Source organism: Dipodomys ordii, unplaced genomic scaffold (assembly GCF_000151885.1).
Source record: "Dipodomys ordii isolate 6190 unplaced genomic scaffold, Dord_2.0 Scaffold48, whole genome shotgun sequence".
NCBI classification, from domain to species: domain Eukaryota; kingdom Metazoa; phylum Chordata; class Mammalia; order Rodentia; family Heteromyidae; genus Dipodomys; species Dipodomys ordii.
Window position 1 is genome coordinate 9,008,764 of NW_012267264.1, and position 23,044 is coordinate 9,031,807.

At 38.4% G+C, this 23,044-nt stretch overlaps 1 protein-coding gene across 6 annotated transcripts in view; it reads right to left on the bottom strand.

Annotated features, from left to right (window-relative positions):
- St7 (suppression of tumorigenicity 7) overlaps nt 1-23,044 on the bottom strand; it is a 205,862-nt gene that overhangs the window by 12,554 nt on the left and 170,264 nt on the right. For 5 of the 6 annotated variants that reach the window (XM_013020002.1, XM_013020006.1, XM_013020000.1 and 2 more), the window contains 2 exons: nt 22,777-22,879; nt 8,255-8,405 (listed from right to left, as the gene is read on the bottom strand). In XM_013020002.1, coding sequence (XP_012875456.1) covers nt 8,255-8,405; nt 22,777-22,879 — 254 coding nt within the window. The remainder of the gene's footprint in view (nt 1-8,254; nt 8,406-22,776; nt 22,880-23,044) is intronic. The other variant, XM_013020001.1, reaches the window with a different exon arrangement.

Genomic DNA, 23,044 nt, shown 5'->3' on the forward strand with positions numbered 1-23,044 from the left:
TTACATTGAATTCTTAAAAAATATCAAGGCTCTTGGCTTCACAAAACAAGAGAAAATACACTATCTGCTTGTAATTCTATCCTTTACCCACCCTGCTGTGCAGGCTCCAACAAAGCATGCCATAAGAAAGGGAAGAGGCACCATATACAGGCCTTGCCAGCTTCAGCTCCCACCTCCTGGTCGCACTCACTGCAGAGAGGCAGTGGTTCCATGACAGCCTTGTGGCTTTAGCCAATGTCCAGAGATTGTGTAAGGGCAAGAATTAAGACCATGCTATTCAGTGGTTCAGAGAAGAAGAGAGAAAGGTCATTTTGGACACGACTATTTTATAAATGCCTATAACAATAAACAAAACCTTTGAAAAAGTCCACATTTCAAAAATGAGACATCAGAAATGGGGACTTGAAAGTAGTAGGGTAAGATCAAGGGGAACAGAGTAAATGAGTCACATGAAAAGGAGAAGGGAGAAGAGAATGCACTCAAGAATCCAATGTCTATCCTACAAAATTAAGAAGAGTGAGGGAAGGGCTGGTAGGGAAGGATGGGTGAGAATGTTGAAAGGGGTGACGTCGATCAAGATATATTGTATTCATAAACTGCTTTGTTAAATGGCAACTTCGTTAAAGTACATAAAGATAATAATCTTCAAAAAAACCAGAGAAATTAAAAATATGTATTTGATTAAAAACAAGAAATCTTGGCTACTCAGTATGTGGCATAATGAGTGACATTTCTCTTTCCTTTATGTGTCATCCTCTCTCCCACTTTACTGTAGTTGTGTTTCTGCTAAAAGATCTAAATGAAAGTGACATTTCGTTATGGAACACATTCCGCCTTTCACAATCAAATGGAGGCATGATCCTACCATTTTTTTCCATCTGTAAGGAGACACATTCCCTAGGTTCCCAACTTCTCAAAGCTGACCCCACTGGAGGCTCTCCACCAGCAGCCATGAATGAAAAGAACCACAGAACAGATACCCTTAACATAGACAGGACAGAAGATATATTTTGAAGTTTCAGCCAGGCTACCTTTTCAGAGGATCTCAGGGAACTTGGTAGAGATAATTTGTAATATAACAGAGTTTGAATCCCAGCTGTCCCTATTACAATTAACATCACAACGTAAGTGCTTCCATTTGTGACAAAAGATACTACAACATTACCGGATGATCAGCAAAGGTTGGCTTCTCTTTCGCTTCCTTCCTTTTCTACCCAGTCAAAAGTCCCTCTTTTCTCTGTCATGCAGTGTTCATGATAGCCATGAATGCCAACTGAGGAAAATTCAGAAGTCAAAAGCCTGTTTTTTCATTCACATTCTTTCAACAATTAGAAGTGAAAGCAAGTGATCTTGGGAAAATCATTATTTCCTTGGGGTGACTTTAATGATGCTCCCTTTTAATTTCTCCTTGTGCTCTTCCTTCCTCAACCTTGATTCTGTTTGTATCTTTGTTAAAGGTGTAAGTGAAACTTAGATTTAGTTATTAAACAAATTATACGCTCCCGAATCAAGTCTGAAGCATGAAATGCTACAGTTTTACAGAGGAATTACTACCTTGTTAGTGTGACCCTCAACACTAACTTCTTCTGTTGGAATGTACTGCCTCTATGCACATGCACAAACCTATATATACATACACAAAAATGTATATACACATGTGTCTATGTATGCATATGCACACACATGTGTGAAGGTATGCATATACACACATATAAGTATATATTTTCAGTCTTATTTTTCATGGTATCCTTAGACACAATGCCGGGCACAAAAGAGAGAGCCAATATTTGTTGACTAAAAGAAAGCACAGACTAATATTCAGTCAGGAAGACACAATATTTTCTCTTGAAAAAATGAGGTGAAGTCAGGGATAATGGACTACTACAGAGGTTACAGCAGAAGAACATCTGAGTCACGGAGTTTGGGGCCAGCTTGGGAAACATTGCGACACTCCATCTATCAAGAAAAGCAAGCATAAACAAAGAAAGCCTCAGGTATATCCAAATTATAATCAGTTATCAAGATTGAATAAGTTCAGGATCAAGCTGGCTGTAAAGGGCAGTAGGCAGGGGCAGGTCTCCATGCAACACCTGGAACCTGGCTGTTGGAAGGTTAGCTAAGACCAGGTGCTTTCTCAGATCTCTGCTTTCTCTCAAATTATAGAAGGGGGTTGGGTGGGCTCCTTTTTCTGTAGTCTAAAAGGTGCCAGCTTTGTGGAGGAAAGGTTTGGTTAAAGGAAGTATCCTAGGAACTACATCTCACAGTGAGGGGCATTGGCCATTTAGGTTCAAAGAGAATAAATTAGAATCACAATCTCATCCTATGCTTCAACAATGGACCATTTTCCCGGCTCAAAGGAAACACTCTGCCTTAGTTCCCCGAAGAAACATCACCTTCAAATCTTATACATTATTTAGTGGATTCTTTGGGGAAAAGAAAGAAAATAGAGTCTTACTTGGTCAAGTGGAAAAAAAATAAGAACAAAGAAAGGCTAAGTGATTTACCCCATGGCATACTTCTGCTATACATATAGAACTAGAAATGTAAAGTTCACTGTTATGGTCAACAGACAGTCCTGCTTTAATAAAAATAAACAGGGTAAAAATAAAGCCTTGAAAAGAATCAAGGTGGGAAGGGAAGGCACACTAATATAGGTAAAACAGAAGATGTGCCATTTCAAACAGAACCCATAAAGTGCAATAACATTCTAAATAAGACCCAGTTGAAATGAGATCTTTCATTCATATATATTTTTTATATTCAAATCATACTTGCAGTTGTGTGTGTATATAAACCAGAGCCTGAAATGCTTACGTAAATATAACTCAGATAAGGTGGCAACTGTACAATAATCCAAGAAACATAGAGTCTTATAAATGGAAACTTTCCCCTTTTCTTAATTATCTTAACTTTGAATCACTATTGTGTAATTTCATGGACTAGGACAATGATGAATCAAACATTTGGGAGACCTTTGATATGCTGATGTGCTTGTAGTTGAGGAGTCAGGGATTCCCCTCCCCCCCCCAGACTCCCCAGCCTTTAACTACCATATGTTTCAAACCCAACCAATCTCTGCTGTGCATCAGCTGGACTTTGGGTCTTATAAAAAGAAATGGAAGTTGTTTTTTTTTTCAACTAGTTTAATGGAAAATCTACTTAATTACACAGGAGGACTAATTCTCTAATATAACAGATTCAATTCATTAAAACAAACAAATGAGAAGAAGAATTACACCTACCTTTACCTCCTAACACTTCAGGTAGAGCTAAAAATTTTGTTTCAGATCTCCAAAGGATAACCTAATAATCAGTTTTGACCCAGAACCTGGAGAAATTAGGTACTGTTACTTTTCTGTCAGAATTTCAAGTGAAAAAAAAGGCAATTGGGTGGGAGGCAGGGAATCACATTAAATTTCAAAAAGAAAAAAAAATTCAGGAGAAAAGACCAAACCACGAGGCTGGAGATGTCAAAAGGCACCACCCAGTGGTGCACTGGGAGAAGTACAGGCTCTTCTGCTCAGGCCCAGGCTGCCCTGTGGAAGGCCTGGAGATTCCTGAGTGGGAGCCGCTACATTTGCCAGGAAGCCACTAACCGAGGGCTGACAGTGCATGGCATTTGATATCATCAGTGCTTTTCACTTTCCAAGAATTAGGTGAGTACTTGATTGAGAATGAGAATCCATATATTCTTGTTTTAAAATACAGAGCTGTGAATCTTTTAAATTTAATTTTATAATGGACACAAATCTGGAAGTGATGTCAAAAGATTTCAAACTATTGCCTGGAGTGGGAATGATAATTCTTTCTTCTAAATTGTATGGCACAATTATAGCTTTCTTTGTAGAAAAGAGCAAAGTCACTTCTAAAGAAATATATATTTTTCTAAATACATGTGTACATATAAGCATAGACACACAAACACATTTATGCTTGTTAGAAATACATATGCATATTGTAGGAACTGTAAAGTAAATACAAAGTGAAAAAAAATGATGCTCCCAAGTCAGCAGTATCCATATAAATAAGCTAGGTATAATGATTTTCAGTCTCCTTGTTTACAATTCACATTATTTTTCTTATAAAATTTATTTCATTCTATATGGAAATATTTAAGACAATATTAAAGAGCAAAATATAATTTTATACAGAATGGTTAACTTTTTTATTGTGAAAATGCTGTACAGAGGGGTTACAATTATATGGGCAAGGTAATGAGTACATTTCTTATCAAACATTGTTGCCTCCTCCTTTGTTTCCCCTTCCCTTCCCTTCCCTTCCTATCTCCCCCCACCACTTCCCTCTCCCCGCCCCCAGGCTAAAGTTGTAAAGTTTGTTTTCAACATAAGGACTTGTACATCTCATTGTTGCAATGGGTCCACCTGTATCCCTATTTAAACGATTTGTTTTTTCCCTTCCCCTCCACAAATTATACCGACATCAAATACAGTGAAAGCTGAAGTTCGTTTTTTGACATAAATCTTGTACATCTCATTTTTGTAATGGGTCCACCTGTATCTCTATTTAAACAATTTGTTTTTTTTTTTTTCCTTCTGGCACTAGGGATTAAACTCAGCCTCACATGTGCTAGGCAAATAGCACTCTACTCTTTAGATATAGCTCCTAGTCTTTTTATTTTTATTTTGTTTCTGATACTAAGTCTTGCTACTTTTGCCTAAGCTAGCCTTAAACTCCAGATCCCCAATTTGCCTCTTGAGTGGCTAGAATTACAGGTGTATTTAAGCATACTCAGCTGAGAATGGTTAACTTTCTAAACAGTAGAATGGGAACTGTTATAAGAAATACTGTAAGTATTAATGCAAGTTTAACTTGTAGGCAACTAAGCAAATGTTTGTTTTTTGTTTTTTACCCTGAATCTATTCCGTGCAATAAAGGAAAAGTGAACTTGGTGTACCTCCTGAATCTCCCAACATGCCACCCATCACAATGATTCTATTTCTCTTCCTGAAAAATTGAAATGTCCACTTTTGTCCTCTCAAACTCAGAATATTACCAAGAGTAGTAAGTGCAGAGACATAAATGTAAGACCAAAATTTACATTGCCCTGTTACATGAATACTCTTCAAGGTTCCTGGCAATTTCAAGCATTTAGATCATCAGCAGCACTCTCAGATCTCTTTTCTAAAATTGATGTCATAATTATCTTTGGAAACCGAATGGCAGTGGCTGGTTTTAACTGGCATCACAATTACCTTATTTTCACAGGAATCGTTTATCTGTAAAGATCAAAGGTAAAATTTCATTTTTCCTGTATGTATCTGATTTCCTTAATATGCACTGTTGCTTGTTTGTTTGTTTTGCCTGTCATGGAGCTTGAATACCCTGAGCCTTTCTTTGGTCAAGGTTAGTGCTAGCACTCTACCACTTGAGCAACAGCTCCACTTCATTTTTTGTACTTAATTGGAGATAAGAATCTCACAGTCTTATCTGCTCAAACTGGCTTTGAACCATGATCCTCAAGATCTCTGCCTCCAGAGTAGCTAGTATTACAGATGTGAGCCACTAGCACCTGGCTTAATATGCTGTTTTGTATCTAAAATATCACCTCTTTCAATCGCAATAAAGCATTCTTCCAATGTAATTGGAAGTAATTAATTTCCCCAATATAACTACTCTCCTTGCTTTTGTACCTCCTTATGTTGCTGCACATTCCTCTGTCTCATTATCCCTACCAGCTGACCAGAGCACCTCTCTATTAATCCCTGACTACTAACTTCCAAACAATTGCCAGTAATCTCCTTTGGGGATTTAAATTTTTTAAGGTGATATGATTCCTATTACCAAATATCAATCATCCTTTGCCTCATTCCATTTTCAGGCCTAAATATGGGAGTAAGTCTTAGTTTTTGGATAATTGTTTAATTTCTATTAGTGCTTCAAGATGCTAATCTACAAATATGTTATTTGAGGGGGCAATTTGCCTATTTAATTTTTCCTATCATTACAGAGGGCGTCTCATATTTGTTCCTTCTAGGCTTTTTGGACTCCTATGCATAAATAAAACATTTCTTTTGTCTCTTTCAAGTAGAATACCTTATATGGAACAATGAGCTCAAGTGAGAGACATTCACAGGCTCCTATCCTCTGAGAAGAATGTACTATGTCTTCACATATCCAAATACAGTTCTGGTGCTGTGTACTTTCACCCCTACCAAGTAGGGGTGGAAGTACTGGTCACATACTTTCAAGTTTCAGTAGTAAATTATATAAGTAAATCCATTATCATACACTGGGGGGGGAGGAGAGAATGTAGTTGTGGAGATGGGAGGGAAGGGATGGTAAGGGGAAACAAAGGAGGAGACAACAATGCTTGATAAGAAATGTACTCATTACCTTCTCATGTAATTGTAACCCCTCTGTATGGTATTTTCACAATAAAAAAACTTATTTAAAAAAAAAGAAAAAATTCAAAACTAAGCAAAAATTTTCCAATCAATTTGAGTCCCATCTCTGTCAACTTATTTTTCCCCATCCCATTTTGCTCCCTCCTCCCTTCGCCACCCTTCCTGTACCAAGCTGAATTCATACTGCATTATGGAAGGACAAGAACAGGAAGGAGCTGAGCTTATCTAGTGAAATGGAAGCAGAAAAGACAAACTGGGTCAAAGGATAAAAAAAGATACTTGTTTGTGAAGTTGACCAGAGTAGGGGTGAAGTAGGAAAAATGTATCAGGAGACTCCAATATTTATTATTTTATTTTCCCATGAAAGGAAAAAGAAAAAAATAAGCAACTTGTTCTTGCATCACTTCACTTAAGTATCAGCAGATTCCAATGCCCATGTTAGACAATTATCCATAGTGCTGGGTCTTTTTCTTAGTTTACGCTCCCCGAAATGCCCCCCTGCCCGCCTCCCCATTGCTTCACAGTGTCCTTGCTTATATGACTGTCACAGCCCTTCAAGACTGTTCAAATCTCATCTGACTCAGGTTTGGCCTCTCCTTTGTGAATATCACCAGGCAGCTGCCACATGTTGCCAGTTGCCCCTCGAAACCAGACTATACACTTTTCTGTGAAAATAACACATTCCACTCACCATTACAGTCTCCTCTCCTATCACAGAATGACAGAATCCTAGAAAGCATTCATTCACATTTATGTTTCTCTCCATCTTTTCAACAATTACAAAACTGCAATGCCTACTACCACACACTAGAGTTCAATAGCCACTGCCTTCATTTTGATAGATACCTGTCATACTTTTGTAGATGGTTAACCTCATTTCAATATAGGATATCTGTGACTACATTCTCAATCAAGCCAATAAGAAGTGGAAATTAGTGTCTAGCACAAGGCCTAATCTCATGCCAAGGATCATTATGGGCAAGGGCTTGTGGCTGGCCCATAAAGAGGGTTTTCAGGGTAGGAGAGTGTTCCTTAGAGACTTTCATATTCACCCCTTTCTTGTATAAATGTATCTTTCCAAGCTGTGACTGTATCACCATAGTAACACCCACCACAGTGGGGAACCAGTGATGGGCCATCGTAGTGATGGGCCTTACAGGAAATAAGGGTTAGATATATCCTCACTCACCGTCCATCATGAACACTAAGGAGTAAAATCAGTTTAAGTATTTTTTGTGTTTGTAAAAAATGTTTAGCATGCCAGGTGTCAATGGTTCACATCTATAATCCTAGCGTCTAAGGAGGCTGAGATCTGAGGATCATGGATTGAAGCCAGCCAGGGTAGAAAAGTCCATGAGACTCCTATGTCCAATAAACTACTCAGAAAAAGCTGGAAATGGAGCTGTGGCATGAGTGGTAGAGTGCTAGCCTTGAGCACAAATAGGTTCAGGGACAGCACCTAGGCCCTGGGTTCAAGCCCCAGGACCAACACACACACACACACACACACACACACACACACACACAAATGGTTTCCAGTGCACAGTGGCTCACATCTGTAACTCTAGCTACCAGGGAGGTGGAGGATTACAGTTCAAAGACAGCCCAGGCAAAAGAAAAAGTCTCCATCTTAATAAGAAAAGCTGTGTGTAGTACCTGTCATTCTAGCTATGGGGAAGATAAGAGAGTATGAACAGGAGGATCATAATCCAGGATAGCCGGGGGGAAAAATGAACTTCTCATCTCATAAACATAATCAGAGCCCAAAAATGGGGAGGGGCCTTTGGTTTCAGTGGCACAGCATCCACCTAGCAAGCAGAAAGCCCTGAGTTCTGAATTCAAACCACAGCATCGTACCCCCAAATGTTTGAAGAAAGAAAATTACTTACTGCCTTCCCACGTACAATGCAAAAGATTCAAAGCCCCTTCTACTCTCTTCCAGTGCGCAAGATGGAAGAATGCATATGCTATTGCTTCACTGTCTCCTCTCTTCAAGATGTGTTCTGGGGGTAGGATTAAGCTTTTCATTTCTAGTAGGTACTAAAATAAAAAAGGCAGGAAACGTGTTAAGACACAGTGATTTGGAACTCAATACGGAAATAGGTTGATTTTCCCCGAGCCAATATTAATAAGCGTTTCATCAAACCCCATTACTACATTTGAAGGCAATTACTAAAACATCCAGCAATTCAAAGTTTGCTGACAGTACTAGTTTCCTTTAGTAAGATCAGAGGCTTGTAGGCCAAAATGTTCTAATTAAAGATAAAGACTCAAACAGCAGAAAGAAAAATGTAGAGGATACAATCATTTAACTTTGTAACTAAATGAAAAAATATAAAATGGACACATGAAGATCAAGAAATCATATGTTTAAACCAACTGCCCTGGTCATTGACTACTACTGCCTAATATTTTTTTTCTATAAAAACCAATCAAAGAGAAAGACGGTAGCACATAAAAAGTGACACCTAGAGCTGCCTTCAGCCTGGGAAGGACAGAGGGTGGAACCCTGAACAGAGGAAGATGCGAGGGGAGGCGCAGTACAGATTCCAAACTACAATGACCTTTTAGATTCTTTCCCTAAGACAGGCTGAGTCTCAACTTATACCTCTCCTTTCCTCCTTTCTGCAAAGTTACTGGGGTATGGAGCAAAAATGAGTATTCTTTCAGGAGCCTAAGCAAACACTAAATTTCCATCTTCATTATTTTATATGTTCTATGGAATAGAAATGGAAGAAAATTTAGAACATTCTCCTAGTGTTTTAGTCCTTATTATCTCCCTTACTGGATCTACCTTCAATAAATTATGTGCACACACCACCAATAACAACAACAAATTCATGTAAAACTTCTTTCAAATGAAGATTATCAGACCATGGAAGGAAATGTTCAATTAGAAGATGAACCTAACAAAAGGAAGGTCCATAAGTAGACATGTTCAAAACTATTAATGTAAGAGAGGTGATCTATGGTGTCTGTCAGTATGAAAGACAGTGACAGATGACAGCATTTTGGTACATAGAATGGAAATTTGTGATGCTTCATTATCATCTAGCTAAGGATTTACATCCTTCAGTGTCCCCCAATTGTTTTTAAGCCTCCTCCTCTCTTGTTGGCAAGCCTGATGGCAGGGTATGTGGCACAATGGGAAGCAGGAGGATACATTCAGGTCTTTGGATTCTAAACCTCTTGCCTCAAAGAGAAAGAGGAGAAAAATAGAGAGAGGCCCCAGAGAACAGTGACACACACACCATACTTTTGGGGATGCTGGGAAAGAAAGCCTTCCTCAAGAAAGGCCTCAATAGAAGGAGTTCTTTCCAGACTGGTCTACGAAAGATGTTTATTATTTTGATGGTAACTCTTCAAGCACCAATTATAAAAGAACCTTTTGGCCACTTGGCTTTTTGAGGCTACAAGCTATGTTTTTCCTTCTCTATCTTGTTTTGCAACAGTGTAGGATGAAAATCTTTTGGAAAAAATAATGACTGATAGTTACCTGGCAACACAACTAGAATTATATTTATAATGATATCAGCTATTATATAAATAGAAAAGGTGAGCTTTATGGTGAGAGAATCCTGGCTATCCTTTATGAATCCTTAATAGAAGCCATTATAATACACATGCCAGTCAAAGTCTTAAAACTCCAAGGTTATAAATAATGAGAAAGATATATAACTTACAAAGCACTACAAATTATATTGTTCAGAGAAAGTCTGAAAAATGACCATTTTGTTATGCTTAACAATCACTGAGAAAATTGATGAGAAAAAATTTCTTGCCCAAAGAAAGACAACTCCAGAACAAGATTTTAATTTGCATTTCTAATAATTATTCATAGCCATCGTTCCTATCAAATAGACATATCAAGAAGACAAAAATTGTCAGGCGCTGGTAGTTCATGCCTATAATCCTAGCTACTCAGGAGATTGAGATCGGAGGATAGCAGTTCAAAGCCAACCCAGGGAGTAAAGTCTGTGAGACTCTTATCTCCAATTAGCCACTCAAAAACCAGAAGTGGTGTTGTGCCTCAAAGTGGTAGAGCACTAGCCTTAAGCTGAAGGGCTCAGTGACAGCACTAAAAAAAAAAAGACAAAAATTTATTGAAAAGCATTTTTGACCACCAGAATATCTATCTATCTATCTATCTATAAAATAATAGTACATGTGTATAAGCCAGATGGTTTAACTCAGCCTGTGAGCTGTGGGATATGTGTAGCTTCAAGGATCATCTGTAGTCCTGAATGTTTGGTAAAGTTTTGTTTTTCCCTCTAAGTCATAAGTCTGTTATAAACATTATGTATACACATATACATGTATATGCATACACATACAGATATTTATATACATATACATGTACAAACAATATGTGCATATGTATGTATGTATACAAATATATACGTTATCCATGTCTTTTCCTCAGCTGAATAAGAACCTCAAGAGCATGAGCTTTGTAATCTTCATCTAATTTTCCTGCTGTATCTCCTGCAGTATACCTTGCACATCAAAATAATGTATATGTATTATATATCAATATGTATATAAAGTTGAACTAAGCTAAAAATTGTACTTTTCAAGAACACTCTCAAATGAGCACCCCATGCTGTTGACATTTCATGAAACCAACCAAAAGAAATTCACTCAGCTCTGCCTTATTATATCTATTTTAGAAATAGGTTATGTCTATACAGGAAATTTATATTCCTTTATAAGTTTCAAAGAGAATGCTGTCCCTAATCAAAGCATGGAGGATAATAGCAACAATGTGCTATGTTTTTGGCCACGCTTAAAATGGCTGGCAAGATCAGTTCTCAACATGTGCAACATTTAAATTAGAAAAACATGGAACAACATTTCATGTCCTACTTGTCAAGAGAAAAATAAATGGAGGAGGGCAGCTCTCTATCCACAAATATGCAGAAATCAATTAGCTTGCAAATCCTAGAACATGTTCTGCCTGCCTATATTAGCTATATTAGCCTATATTGGCTCCTATTAGCCAAGTCAGTATTAGCCTATGTTCTACACCTAACTTCTGAGATTCTCCATCAGAGGGCCTCTAAAGGTTTCAGAAGTAGCTTTTCAAAAATGCATTTGTCAGAATCTAGTTCCGTATGCCCAATAATAGAGTCAAAAAAGTCAAGATGTACAAAGCAGGGCAGAGGGCTGTTGTCTCTGTGTGAGTGCTGCCTACTCATGGAGGTATGGAGCAAAGGCTGGCTCAACAGTAAGGAAAGATGTGTTATAGTCTCTCCCACCTGAGGCTACCCTAGTGACTACTGAGGTCTCTTAAGGTTCTAAATTTCTATAATGATTTGAGAAAGAATAACTTTAAATGTATCTTTCACAAACTACTGATGCCAAGGAATTATTGCGATTTTCACCAGTAATACTGTCACATGAAATTCATGTGAAAAAAATAGGATGATTAAATCTTGGTATATTTAACTGACTATCAGTTGCTCCTCAAAACTAGGTAATAGAAGAATTTAGCATGGAAAATATTTATTGTACAATGTTTACAAAATGTATAATTATGCTAAGTGAATAAAACAACCAATGTATCATACTACATATTCTAGATTATTCTCATAATAAAAATGTAACCATTAAAAAAAACATTGGAAACTACACAGATGTAGTGGTAAATGCCAGAAATTCTAACACTCAGGGGGCTGGGCAGGAGGACTGTAATTTCCAAGCCAGTCAGAATTACATAGTAAGACCTGGCCTCCAAAAACAAAAAAAAAAAAAAAAAAGAAAAATAGGACAAAAAAGGAAAGGTTACAGATTGAATGTTAATGATAACTCGATATTTGATTCTATAGTAGATGTTTTGTGGGTTCTTTGTGTACTTTCTGCTTTCTGCTATACTTTCTCCATATGTGTGTGCGTATATATATATAATCTGTTTTAAAATTTTCAAAATGTTACACAAAATGTAAATCATACAAAAAAAGATAATAAAACATAGCCATGCTTTGCATGTCTACTGGCTCTGACAAAAGGCAGAAAACTTGGTTTTTTAAAATATAAGTGTTGAGAATAAAACTAGTACCACTGGAAGAGAGACTACATTTCTGAGCTTCAATGTGGTCTACTCCTTGAACTCAGGAAGACAGAGTAGAACAGGATAGAACACTTCAGGTCATCGTGGCTCTCATTTAGTTGGAGAATGATGGAGAATGAGATACACATCACCAAGGCTCCTAGCCTCATCTCCTGTGTCCCATCTGCAACTGTGAACTACTGTTTGAAATCTTTGGAATCTTCCTCCACAATACAGCTGGTAGATCTTAGTCGCACTATGTATTTGCCTTTCAGTTTGTTCACTGGTAAAATTAAAAACACTTTGTTAGTTATCAATTTTGTGTATGTGCTGGTCCCTGGGGCTTGAACTCAGGGCCTGGGCACTGTCCCTGAGCTTTTTTACTCAAGGATAGTGCCCTACCACTTAAGCCTCAGCTCCACTTCTGGCTATTAGTTTTACTATTGGTAGTTAACTGGAAATAAGAGTCTCAGAATTTTCTGTCTTGGCTATCTTGGAAATGGATATCTCAGATCTCAGCCTCCTATGTAGCTATGATTATAGGTATAAGTCATTAGCACCTGGCTGGTTTTCAATTTAAAAGATTATATAAGATGGGAATATGAAGCATTCAATATAGTACCTGTGGACAAGTATTTGTATATTTGTTCATTGTATATGTGTTCATTTAGTGATTAAAAAACATGAAATGCAGTAGCTAGTACTTGTAATCCTAGCTATTTGGGAAGCAGAGATCACGAAGATTTAATTTGAGGCTGGCCAAGTTTTTTGGGTTTTTTTTTTTTAACTTCGTAAGTCTGCATTTTAACAGAAAAAAAAAAATATGAGCACTATGGTTTAGGCTGGCCCAGGTATAAATATTGAGTACCTGTCTTAAAAATAACCAAACCAAGAGATAGGTGTTGGGGGATCATGGCTAAAATTCTGGCTAGTCAGAAGGCTGAGATCTGAAGATCCTGCCTTAGCTCTACATAACTAGCAAAAGCTAGAACAGGAAGTGTGGCTCAAATGGTAGAGCACTGGCCTTCAGGGAAAAAGCCAAGACAGAACAAAGACCTTCAGTTACAGGCCATGAGTTACAACCCCAGTAATGGCACAAAAAGAGAAAGGTAGAGAGAGAGAGACAGAGACAGAGAGACAGAGACAGAGACAAAGACAGACAGAGACAGAGTGGAGAATGCCTCAAGACAGAATGCTTGCCTAGCAAGTATAAGGCGCTGAGCTCAAACTCCAGTTTTACAAGAAAAAAACAATAAATAAATAAATTAAATTACAAGTGAAATGTCTGTATGATTCTGAAAGTGAGTTACGGTGCTTGTGTGTACATGCCTCCCCAACTACACATAATCAAGTACATTTCCAAGTAAAATGTTGTTGGTGTGTGTGTGTGTGTGTGTGTGTGTGTGTGTGTGTGTGTGTGTGTGTGTATTTACAAATCACAGTAGCAAATCAGGTAAAGAGAACTGACTACTGGAGGTCACTAATCAACCAATATAGCAAGAAGCATAAAGCAAAGTTGAACAAACCTCATCACAAGGTACTTTGCTCCATTCCACTCCAAACTATTCATCAGTTACTTTATTTCATTTGCAAACTATGCAGGTACCCACAGTATATCCCAGAGTGCCACAGTGCACGTGCACCCTAGGAACAGAAATGTTGGAGTCCCACAATGGTTCACCAAAAGTATGAATATGATAGCACCTATAGCTTACCCAAGGATACAGATGTGGGAAAATCCACCCCACATCCCAAGCACACAGAGGCGGGAATGACATAGTTTGTCCCAGGGACCCAAATACAGGAAGGGCCAAAATTTACCCTAAGGACATGAATGTGAATCAGGTTCCATTATTACCCGATACTCCCTAGTCTTTGAGGGAGGGAAAACAGGGCAAAGAAATACAGGCAAGGAAATACAAAACTTCAACCTACTGAATATCTCAGAAAAGCACTAAGAATGCATTTAGCACTAAGGAAGCAAACAGAAAGCATATGTCTGAAAAGGCTTCACAAAAATAGAAGATATAAGTCTATCTGATTAATAAGAATTTACTTGGCAAAGAATGGGAGTGAGATTCCAGGCCAAGGGCAAGCCTGGGCAAGGCATATGTAGTTATAATCTGGTGAAACTAGAACATTGTCATAATAGCAATTGCCTACACTAGCATGTGCCAGGCAGGCTTGTTGAGTGTTGTACAAGTTGCACAAAGCAGAAATGGTATTAGAATGCAGGCTTCCTTCTGCTCTCCAAGAGAGACCATCAAGAACAGTGGTTTGAAAGGTCTTTTGTGGCATGCTCTGGAGCTTGCTCTTTACCTGTCATAGGCCAGGGAGGTGACAATATTGAGGAAAAGGGAAGGGACTTGCCCAGGAACTGAATCTGAGGGTGAGAGAAGGAATCAAAGATGACTGAAGTTTTTAGCTACAGGATTTAGAATAGCATGTGTCCTGAGCTGGGATAAAGACCATGTTGTCAGATACCTTGTATACTGTTTTGTAGAATGGGAACTTCTTTGTACAACTACTTAAAGATAATAATTATAAAAATTAAAAAAAAAGAAAGAAGCTATTATCTTTCACACACACACACACACACACACACACACACACACACCTAAATAAAGGCTGGAAGTGGGGCGGAGGCTCAAGTGGTGGGGAGCTAGCCTTGAACAAAAGCAGCTCGGGGACAGCACCCAGACTCTGAGTTCAAGTCCCAAGACAGGCACAATAAAAAATAAAAGATAGCAGAGGAATAAAAGGCTTAGTAAAGGGAAGGTAACTAATATAGCTTGAAGAACCTGCAGAATATCCCCAAAGGTGTGGAGCATGCAAGAGAAGCAGAAGTTGAGCTATGGGAGCCACATGGAATCTCCCAGGAGAGCTTTAAGCAAGACAAGAGTGTTCCTCCTGAAGCCAACACAAAGGGGTGGGTAGGACAGGAAAGGATATAGGAGAGTTCCTAGAGTTCAGGGCACAGACAGAAGATGCATGGAGCTCAGGTGGCTTCAAGCAGTAAGTACCCCAGGGGTTGGTAGTGTTGCTTAGTGGTAAAACACATGTATGTATGAAGCCCTAGGTTCATATATACACCTCCAAAGGTATAAGTGATGGAGGTTTATCAGTGAACCAAATACTGAGGAAAAACTAAATAGGAAGAAATTTGATCTGATGGCAGAGGTGAAGTGACCTTGGTAGGAAAAGGTCACTAGGGATGGCCTTACCTGGGGTGACCTTTGAAAGGGTGATCTTGATGGGAGCATCTGCAGTACTTTTTGTTAAAGAAAGACAAACCTTCTATTCCTAAAAGATGTGGATTAAAACTGGTTTCTCTTGATGTTCCTCTGAGTCACCTTTCTATAATACATTCTCTTACTCTAATCCAAAAAAGCTTTGGGATAAAATATGACTCAACTCAAAGGAAGTTATATTGAAATAATATTTCTGAAATGTGCCATTGATACACAATATCATATACAATCTGCCAGGGTATTTTGAATTTCTGCCTCCACGCTTGAAGCATTTTTACATGCTAAAACCCACTACACATTGTTTCCTAAATTGGATTAAAAATCAATTTTATACTCTGTCAATCAGCTTTTCCAAGACATAAAAAGAGGACTGCTTTAGTGCTTGCATGAAATAGAATTCCCAGTGCTATAACGATGTCCTGTAGATACTCCATTAGCATACACAATTACCGGCATCTTTTCCTCCATAAGCCTCTAAAATCCCCATGAAATCAGAGTTTCTAGTTTGCCATTAGATAAGCTTTTTGAAAGGAAAAAAAGGTAAAAATTTTAATGAGAATGAAGTATCATCACATTCTTAATTCTTTCCTCACTATTTTCTCCTGAGTTTCTATACTGAGATTTATAATTTTAAAAATATCTGCTATATTAGGGAAGACTCACCTCCATATTCTGACCAGTCTAGGCTACCCTATTAGTAAATAAAACAAGCTCCCCAGCAAGCTCAAGACTGCTGCTGTCCTGTGTACACTGCCCCAAAATGGCAGAGAGAAGGGCACATGGGGTAATGGTACTGAGGTTTTTAGGCAACATTAAGTTATACACTTTTGTCCATTGGTACTGGTGAGTGTCCTGGATATTCCTCTCTTAAATAACTCCATCCAAAACATACAGGCATTCCAAGGAGCTGGCAAACCCTCTATAATGTTCATGTGAACATGGGCTTCTTGTTCTATGGGAGGAATCTAAGAAGCTTGGGATAATTTGGATATTTACAATGCTGGGCACTGGAATCTGTAACCACACAGCTCACTACAGGTGAGTTCCCTCTTGTTTCAGTGTCTTCTTATTCACATGGCTCCTCCAACCCTGTAGCTGAACAGTGAACCATCACTCCAACAATCTAACACCAATTGGTAGAAGCCTGAGAAATAAAATGACTGCTTGTTTTTATTTTCATAAGCAGTGGAAAAGGTTTGGGGAAGAGTAAAAAATAATAGAAATTGGAAACATTTTGCATGGGAGCTATTAATAATGGGGTTCTTTGAGTACAAGTGTGTGTGCATGTGTACTCATGTGTCTAGGTGTGTGAGTGTATGTGTAGGGGACTATTGCCACACAATCTGCTTAGTCAGGGAAATTGGTTTCATTATAAAAAGGAAGGAGTCATCTCAGCCTCCTTGAGGAAGAGAATACTATGGTTTGGATCTGGAATCTTCCCCAAAGGCCCAAGTGTTCAAAGGTTTGCTCTCTGATTTGATGCTACTGGAAGATAGTGGAAACATGAAGAGGTGTAGTCTGAAAGAAAGTCTTCAGGTCATGGGGAGAGTCAAAGGAGTGTTGGGACCCTGCCTCATTCCTTTTCCTTTTTGCATACCAGCCATGAGGTGAGTGATGCTTCCATGTGTACTAGTCATGATGTGCTACTTTACCACGGGCCCTGATGAAATGTGGCCAGCTGATCATATACTGAAACTCACAGTAGATGCCACAGTATAAGCCAAAGTACACCTTTTTTCTTTATAAGTTGATTGTCCCTGGTATTATTTACAGTAACAGAAAGCTCATCAACACAAATGATATCCTGTCTCAGTAATACATGGGTCATAAAGAATGGAGAAAGCCAAACTGTTGGGTCAGTTCTACGGGAACTGTGAGGGTAAGTTCAGAAGAAAGGGGCCTGAGTATGGAGAAGTCTCACCCTAGACATGAAGTAGTGTGCGTATGGAGAAGTCTCACCCTAGACATGAAGTAGTGTGCGTATGGAGAAGTCTCACCCTAGACATGAAGTAGTGTGAGTATGGAGAAGTCTCACCCTAGACATGAAGTAGTGTGCGTATGGAGAAGTCTCACCCTAGACATGAAGTAGTGTGAGTATGGAGAAGTCTCACCCTAGACATGAAGTAGTGTGCGTATGGAGAAGTCTCACCCTAGACATGAAGTAGTGTGCGTATGGAGAAGTCTCACCCTAGACATGAAGTAGTGTGAGTATGGAGAAGTCTCACCCTAGACATGAAGTAGTGTGAGTATGGAGAAGTCTCACCCTAGACATGAAGTAGTGTGCGTATGGAGAAGTCTCACCCTAGACATGAAGTAGTGTGCGTATGGAGAAGTCTCACCCTAGACATGAAGTAGTGTGCGTATGGAGAAGTCTCACCCTAGACATGAAGTAGTGTGATGGGGTAGAGAGGACCTGGTGGGAGTAGCGAGGGGCAGGAAAAGTACTACACTTAGAACATGACTACATGTTCTAATTGAAGCAGATATAAACTACCAAATCCCTGGAGGCAATAGCAACAGCCTGAATATGCTAGTCACTACTTCTCAGATCTGCAGACTGAAGGGCAGCTGAGATTACCCAAGGCCAGAAACTATGATATGGCGATGAAAGTATAGAATTGAGGTAGGATAGCTCTTTATCTGTTAAGCACTACATGAATAATTTTTTTCTTTGAAAAAAGAGATTAAACTGGGTACTGGTGTCTCTGCTTATAATCTCAGCTATTTGGGAAGCTGAGATCTGGAAGACTGCAGTTCCAGGTCATCCCAGGAAGAACAGGCAGTGAAACTCTCTCAATAAAAAACAAGCTGAGTGAGATAACATATAACTGACATCTCAGCTTCAATAGGAAGCATAAGATAGCCAGGTGTAAAACTCGGCAGCAAATAAGACCCTAGTTCAAAATAACTAGTGCAGATAAAGGCTGGAGGCATGGTTCAGATGGTAGAGCACTATACTTGTAAGTGCTAGACCTTGAATTCAAACCTCAGTACTGCCAAAACAAGCAAACAAACCTCATTCTCTTTAAATACAAAGCTATTTTAATTTCATTAAATAGGACTGGGGAATCCTCTAATGTGTTAAAAGGATTCTTTGTTTTCTTGAACTGTACAGTCAGCTAGTTCTTCAGAATCACTGGCATCATTAAGATTCTAAAACCTACAAATGTACTCCAAAAGAGGTAAAGAACAATTACTTAGTCAATGCCCTACAGTGGAAGACAAAAAAAGAGGGAAGGACTAATTCTAAGGAGAAAGGGACACAGGTTTCCTGGTAATACATTTAATGGTAGTAGTGAGGGGATTGGTGAAGGATGAGTAGGATTTCTTTGGAGGAAACCAAGAGGGAAGGAGGAGAGGATGTTTCTGGAATGATGAACAGAATGTAAAAATTAGCTGGGAAAAATGACAAATTGTGTTCGATTTTTAGGGGTCCTGAAGGGCCTTTAAGGGGTTTCCACCTTCTGTGGGACACAGTTGCAGTATTTTGGCAGGGGGTAACCGTGTGATTAGCAATGCAGTCTATTTACTTGCTTCCTCACTACTAATCTTCTGCAGTCTAAAACTTCAGAAATTCTAGAAATTAAGTGTCTTTCCTTTCTAATACAGAACTTGGCTTTCTACTGTTTTTGTTTTCAAGTTTTGTGGTGTGATAAGGAGTAAACCTCCTTACTCTTCATGCTTGCAGGTGGAGTGCCACCCTAATCCTCAGGGCCAGCTGCAGCTGTTTTCTAGCAGACCTTGCCTATTCCTCAAGCTAGAGGCAATCTTGGCACTGCCTACATGATGGTTTTGAAGGTATACAGAATGCAAGAGTTATAGGATCATGGAAGCTACCACCCATATTTCAAAGGAAGACCCAGAATGCCAGGCAATGGGTCAGGATATCTGTAGGCATCCTCCAAGAGGAGGAAGCTGACAATAAAGGCTAAGCTACAACAGAGACCCCCAAAATGATGGAGAGGCCAGCTATATGGAACATCTGCTAAGGATGTTAAGGAAAACATCAAGCAACAAGTGGAGCCAGCCCAAGAGAGAGGCTACCTGGGCTGCAAAAGGCAAACCACAGGGAGAGGCTCTCCATGTCAGTTGGAACTTACATCTCACTATCACATGCTTCAGATACTGGACACAGAGCTATAGAACTTAGTATTTGTTCTGAAGGTTTATAGTCTTGTCTAATTTAGTTTCTTTTTTATTCTCCTATTTTTCATCTTTGGAATGAGAATATTTATCCTATGCCTTCTATACTAGAAATAGGTAGCTTTTTTTTTTTAACAAGGGCTCATAGCTAAGAATTTGCCTTCAGTCTTAGAGGAGGTTTTAAACTGGGGCTTTTCAACAAAGATGGAACCAAATTATTAGATGGATTTGAGCTTTTTAGGGGCCAAAATTGGAATATAGTTAAAGAAGGGTATTATTTGGCTATGAAGTTGACAAGGATATACTTGTGATGATTAATCTTGATTGTTAATTTGTTTGGACTGAGAAGCAGCTAGATTAGTAAGGTTATCTCTGGGTGTATCTGTGTATCTGTGTATCCATTAGGATGATTCCAGAGAGAATTACTGTAATTAGAGTTCTAGAAGGGCCCATTTTGAATGTAGATAGCATCACCCCATAGGCTAGGGGCAGATACAGAGTAAAGAGGGAAAAGAAGAAAGCCATATAGCAAAGGCATGCTCTGCTCTGTCTATCAGCTTCCTTGGCTGCCATGGTATAAACTGCTCCATTTTGTCACAATTTCCCCATCATGGTTTACTGAAAAACATGGGTCAAAACAAATAATTCTTCCCTTTAAAGAGTTTTGTCAGGTATTTTTCCACAATGAAGACAAATATAACACACTAACTATCTTCTCGGTTTCATAAGTAGAAAATTAAGTGAAATCAAATATTTGAGATGTTCTCAAAGCAATGATTTATGTTCTGAAATATACATCATATATTTATACACCATATACATACTGATGAGATTTATCAGTCACCCTGATCTGACCATTCATATTGTATACATACATTAAAGTGCACATTATACCACAAAAATATATACAATTACCATGTGTTAGCTAAAATATGTTAATATCTGAAATGTTTCCACTTTTAGAATCTTTTTTTGCAAGAATGCCAACTGAATTTATCAAATTCTTCTAGTAGTAGCCTAAAACTAATCATTTGGCTTTTAATAATTTTCTCTATAGATTTAATTAACCAGATCAGACCATTATACTACAATTTGACCATTTCAGTCAAACTATACAATCAATAAATTATACAGATTTGTATCTTGATTTTAAAGTTATGGTTAGGACAAATGGAAAGGACCTAGTATCTAGGTTTGGGAGACCCCAAGAAAACAACTATTATTTTAATAATACACAAATATATAGTGATCAATTATTTTCCAAAAACTTCAAATACATTATCTTTATCAAATACATTAATCTTTATCATAGAAGACAGCCTTTATATTTTCATATTGTATTTTTATCTTTATTTAAAAGATAAATTCAGAGATGCTAGGCCCAAGGTTCCATGGCTTATAAATTATAACTGGAACTCAAACCCAAGTTTTCACTTTGGAGTCCAGGAATTGCTTAATACTACTAAAAGAACCTTATTATGCTCACAGAATAGCTCTGTAGTTAGCAAATAGTATTAAATAAATATTCATGGATGACCTAACATTACTGCAATTTGGGACAATTTTTTTATACCTAGTCTTAAATTGTTAATCAATGTTTAATAAAGTTTTAGCTTAGGTGAAAAGATACTATATAAAAATGTATATTTACAGCTTCTAATGTCTAATACTTGCTTGACAAATACATAGTAGGCTATTACATAGTAGGCTATAACTAGAGTGGATAAACGCATCTGTATAAGAATATGGCACTCTGTACTACACTTCAATTTCCTGTTAAGCAAAAATATGACCTCGAGTGAGTAAAACCTCAAGAATGATATTAGAGCACTTATCTCTGTTACCCTAGATATCAACAAAATAAAGTAGGTAACTCCATAAATCATCTCACATACAATCATTCACACACTTCACTTGTTTGCTATAGTACTGCTACAACATGAATATATTGCCTTTCTTTGTCACTTTTCACCAGTAAATCTTTTTTTTGGGGGGGGGTCCAGTTGTGGGGCCTGAACTCTGGGCCTGGGCGCTGTCCCTCAGCTCTTCAGCTCAAGGCTAGCGCTCTACCATTTGAGCCACAGCACCACTTCCAGCTTTTTTCTTTTTGCTTATGTGTTGCTGAGGAATTGAACCCAGGGCCTCAGGCATGCAAGGCAAGAGCTCTACCACTGAGCCACCTTCCCAGCCCTCATCAGTAAATCTTTATCAGATACTTTTCCAACAAATATATGCCTTCAAAAAATCTGGTATAAACAGCGTGAATCGTTTTTTAGAGACAAAAATGTGCTTAATATCCAGAGACTGAACGTGACCCTTAGCTACATATCTATCATACAACAGTTACTCAAATACAGGTGAATTCTAAATACAATTATTTCATGTTAAAGATTACAGAAATATCCTCTGTCCCAAATTTGATTTCCTTAAAACCAACCTAGAAAATAAAATGTGGGCAATACTGACTATAAACAGGTCAGCAATGTGTCCAACAACTAAGACAAATATTTCCTATTTTATGTATAGAAATGACACCACTAATAAAAAAAATTACTACATACTTTGAGCCTTTTCCCTATTCTTTTATTCCTAGTACAGACTCGAGACATGGACTGTCATATCAGTTGGTATTTCCCATATTTGGTCTATGTAATGTAACAGGTATGAATTTCTAGCAAATGTATCAACCCTTCAAGATTCCTACTCTACCAATTTAGATTTCCTGACCTGGTTTGCCTGAACAAGGTGGATTAACTTACCTTATTATGTGAAGTTCAAAAACGAGCCCAAGGTTTAAGGTTTTGCTTACTAGGGGACTTTGTATTTAAAAATACTACAAGACCCCAACATTTGTCAGATGGAATCCATTGTTTTTTACCCAGGCCTACTGGGGACATGCCACTGTGGCAGTGAATACCTGCTCTGCTATCCTAAGGAGCTCCTCAGGGTGGGAGATGCAAAGACTCACTTTTGGCACATGAGGATTGAATTCCACAGCTCTATGAATGGCCTCTACTGCATTCATCTCTGCTGTGCTCAGCCCCCGTCGAGATGCAGCCTCTGGAGAGAATCTGAAAAGCAGCAAGACAAACACCATCCAGTTGGGACCACTGCTTGGGCATACAATCAGAGAAGCATCTACACATCAAGGGCCCATAAAATTGCAGCAAGCCAATGGCATGAGCTCACCAAATTTCCACTACATGAACCTCTGAATGGCCCCTTAAACCAAGGCC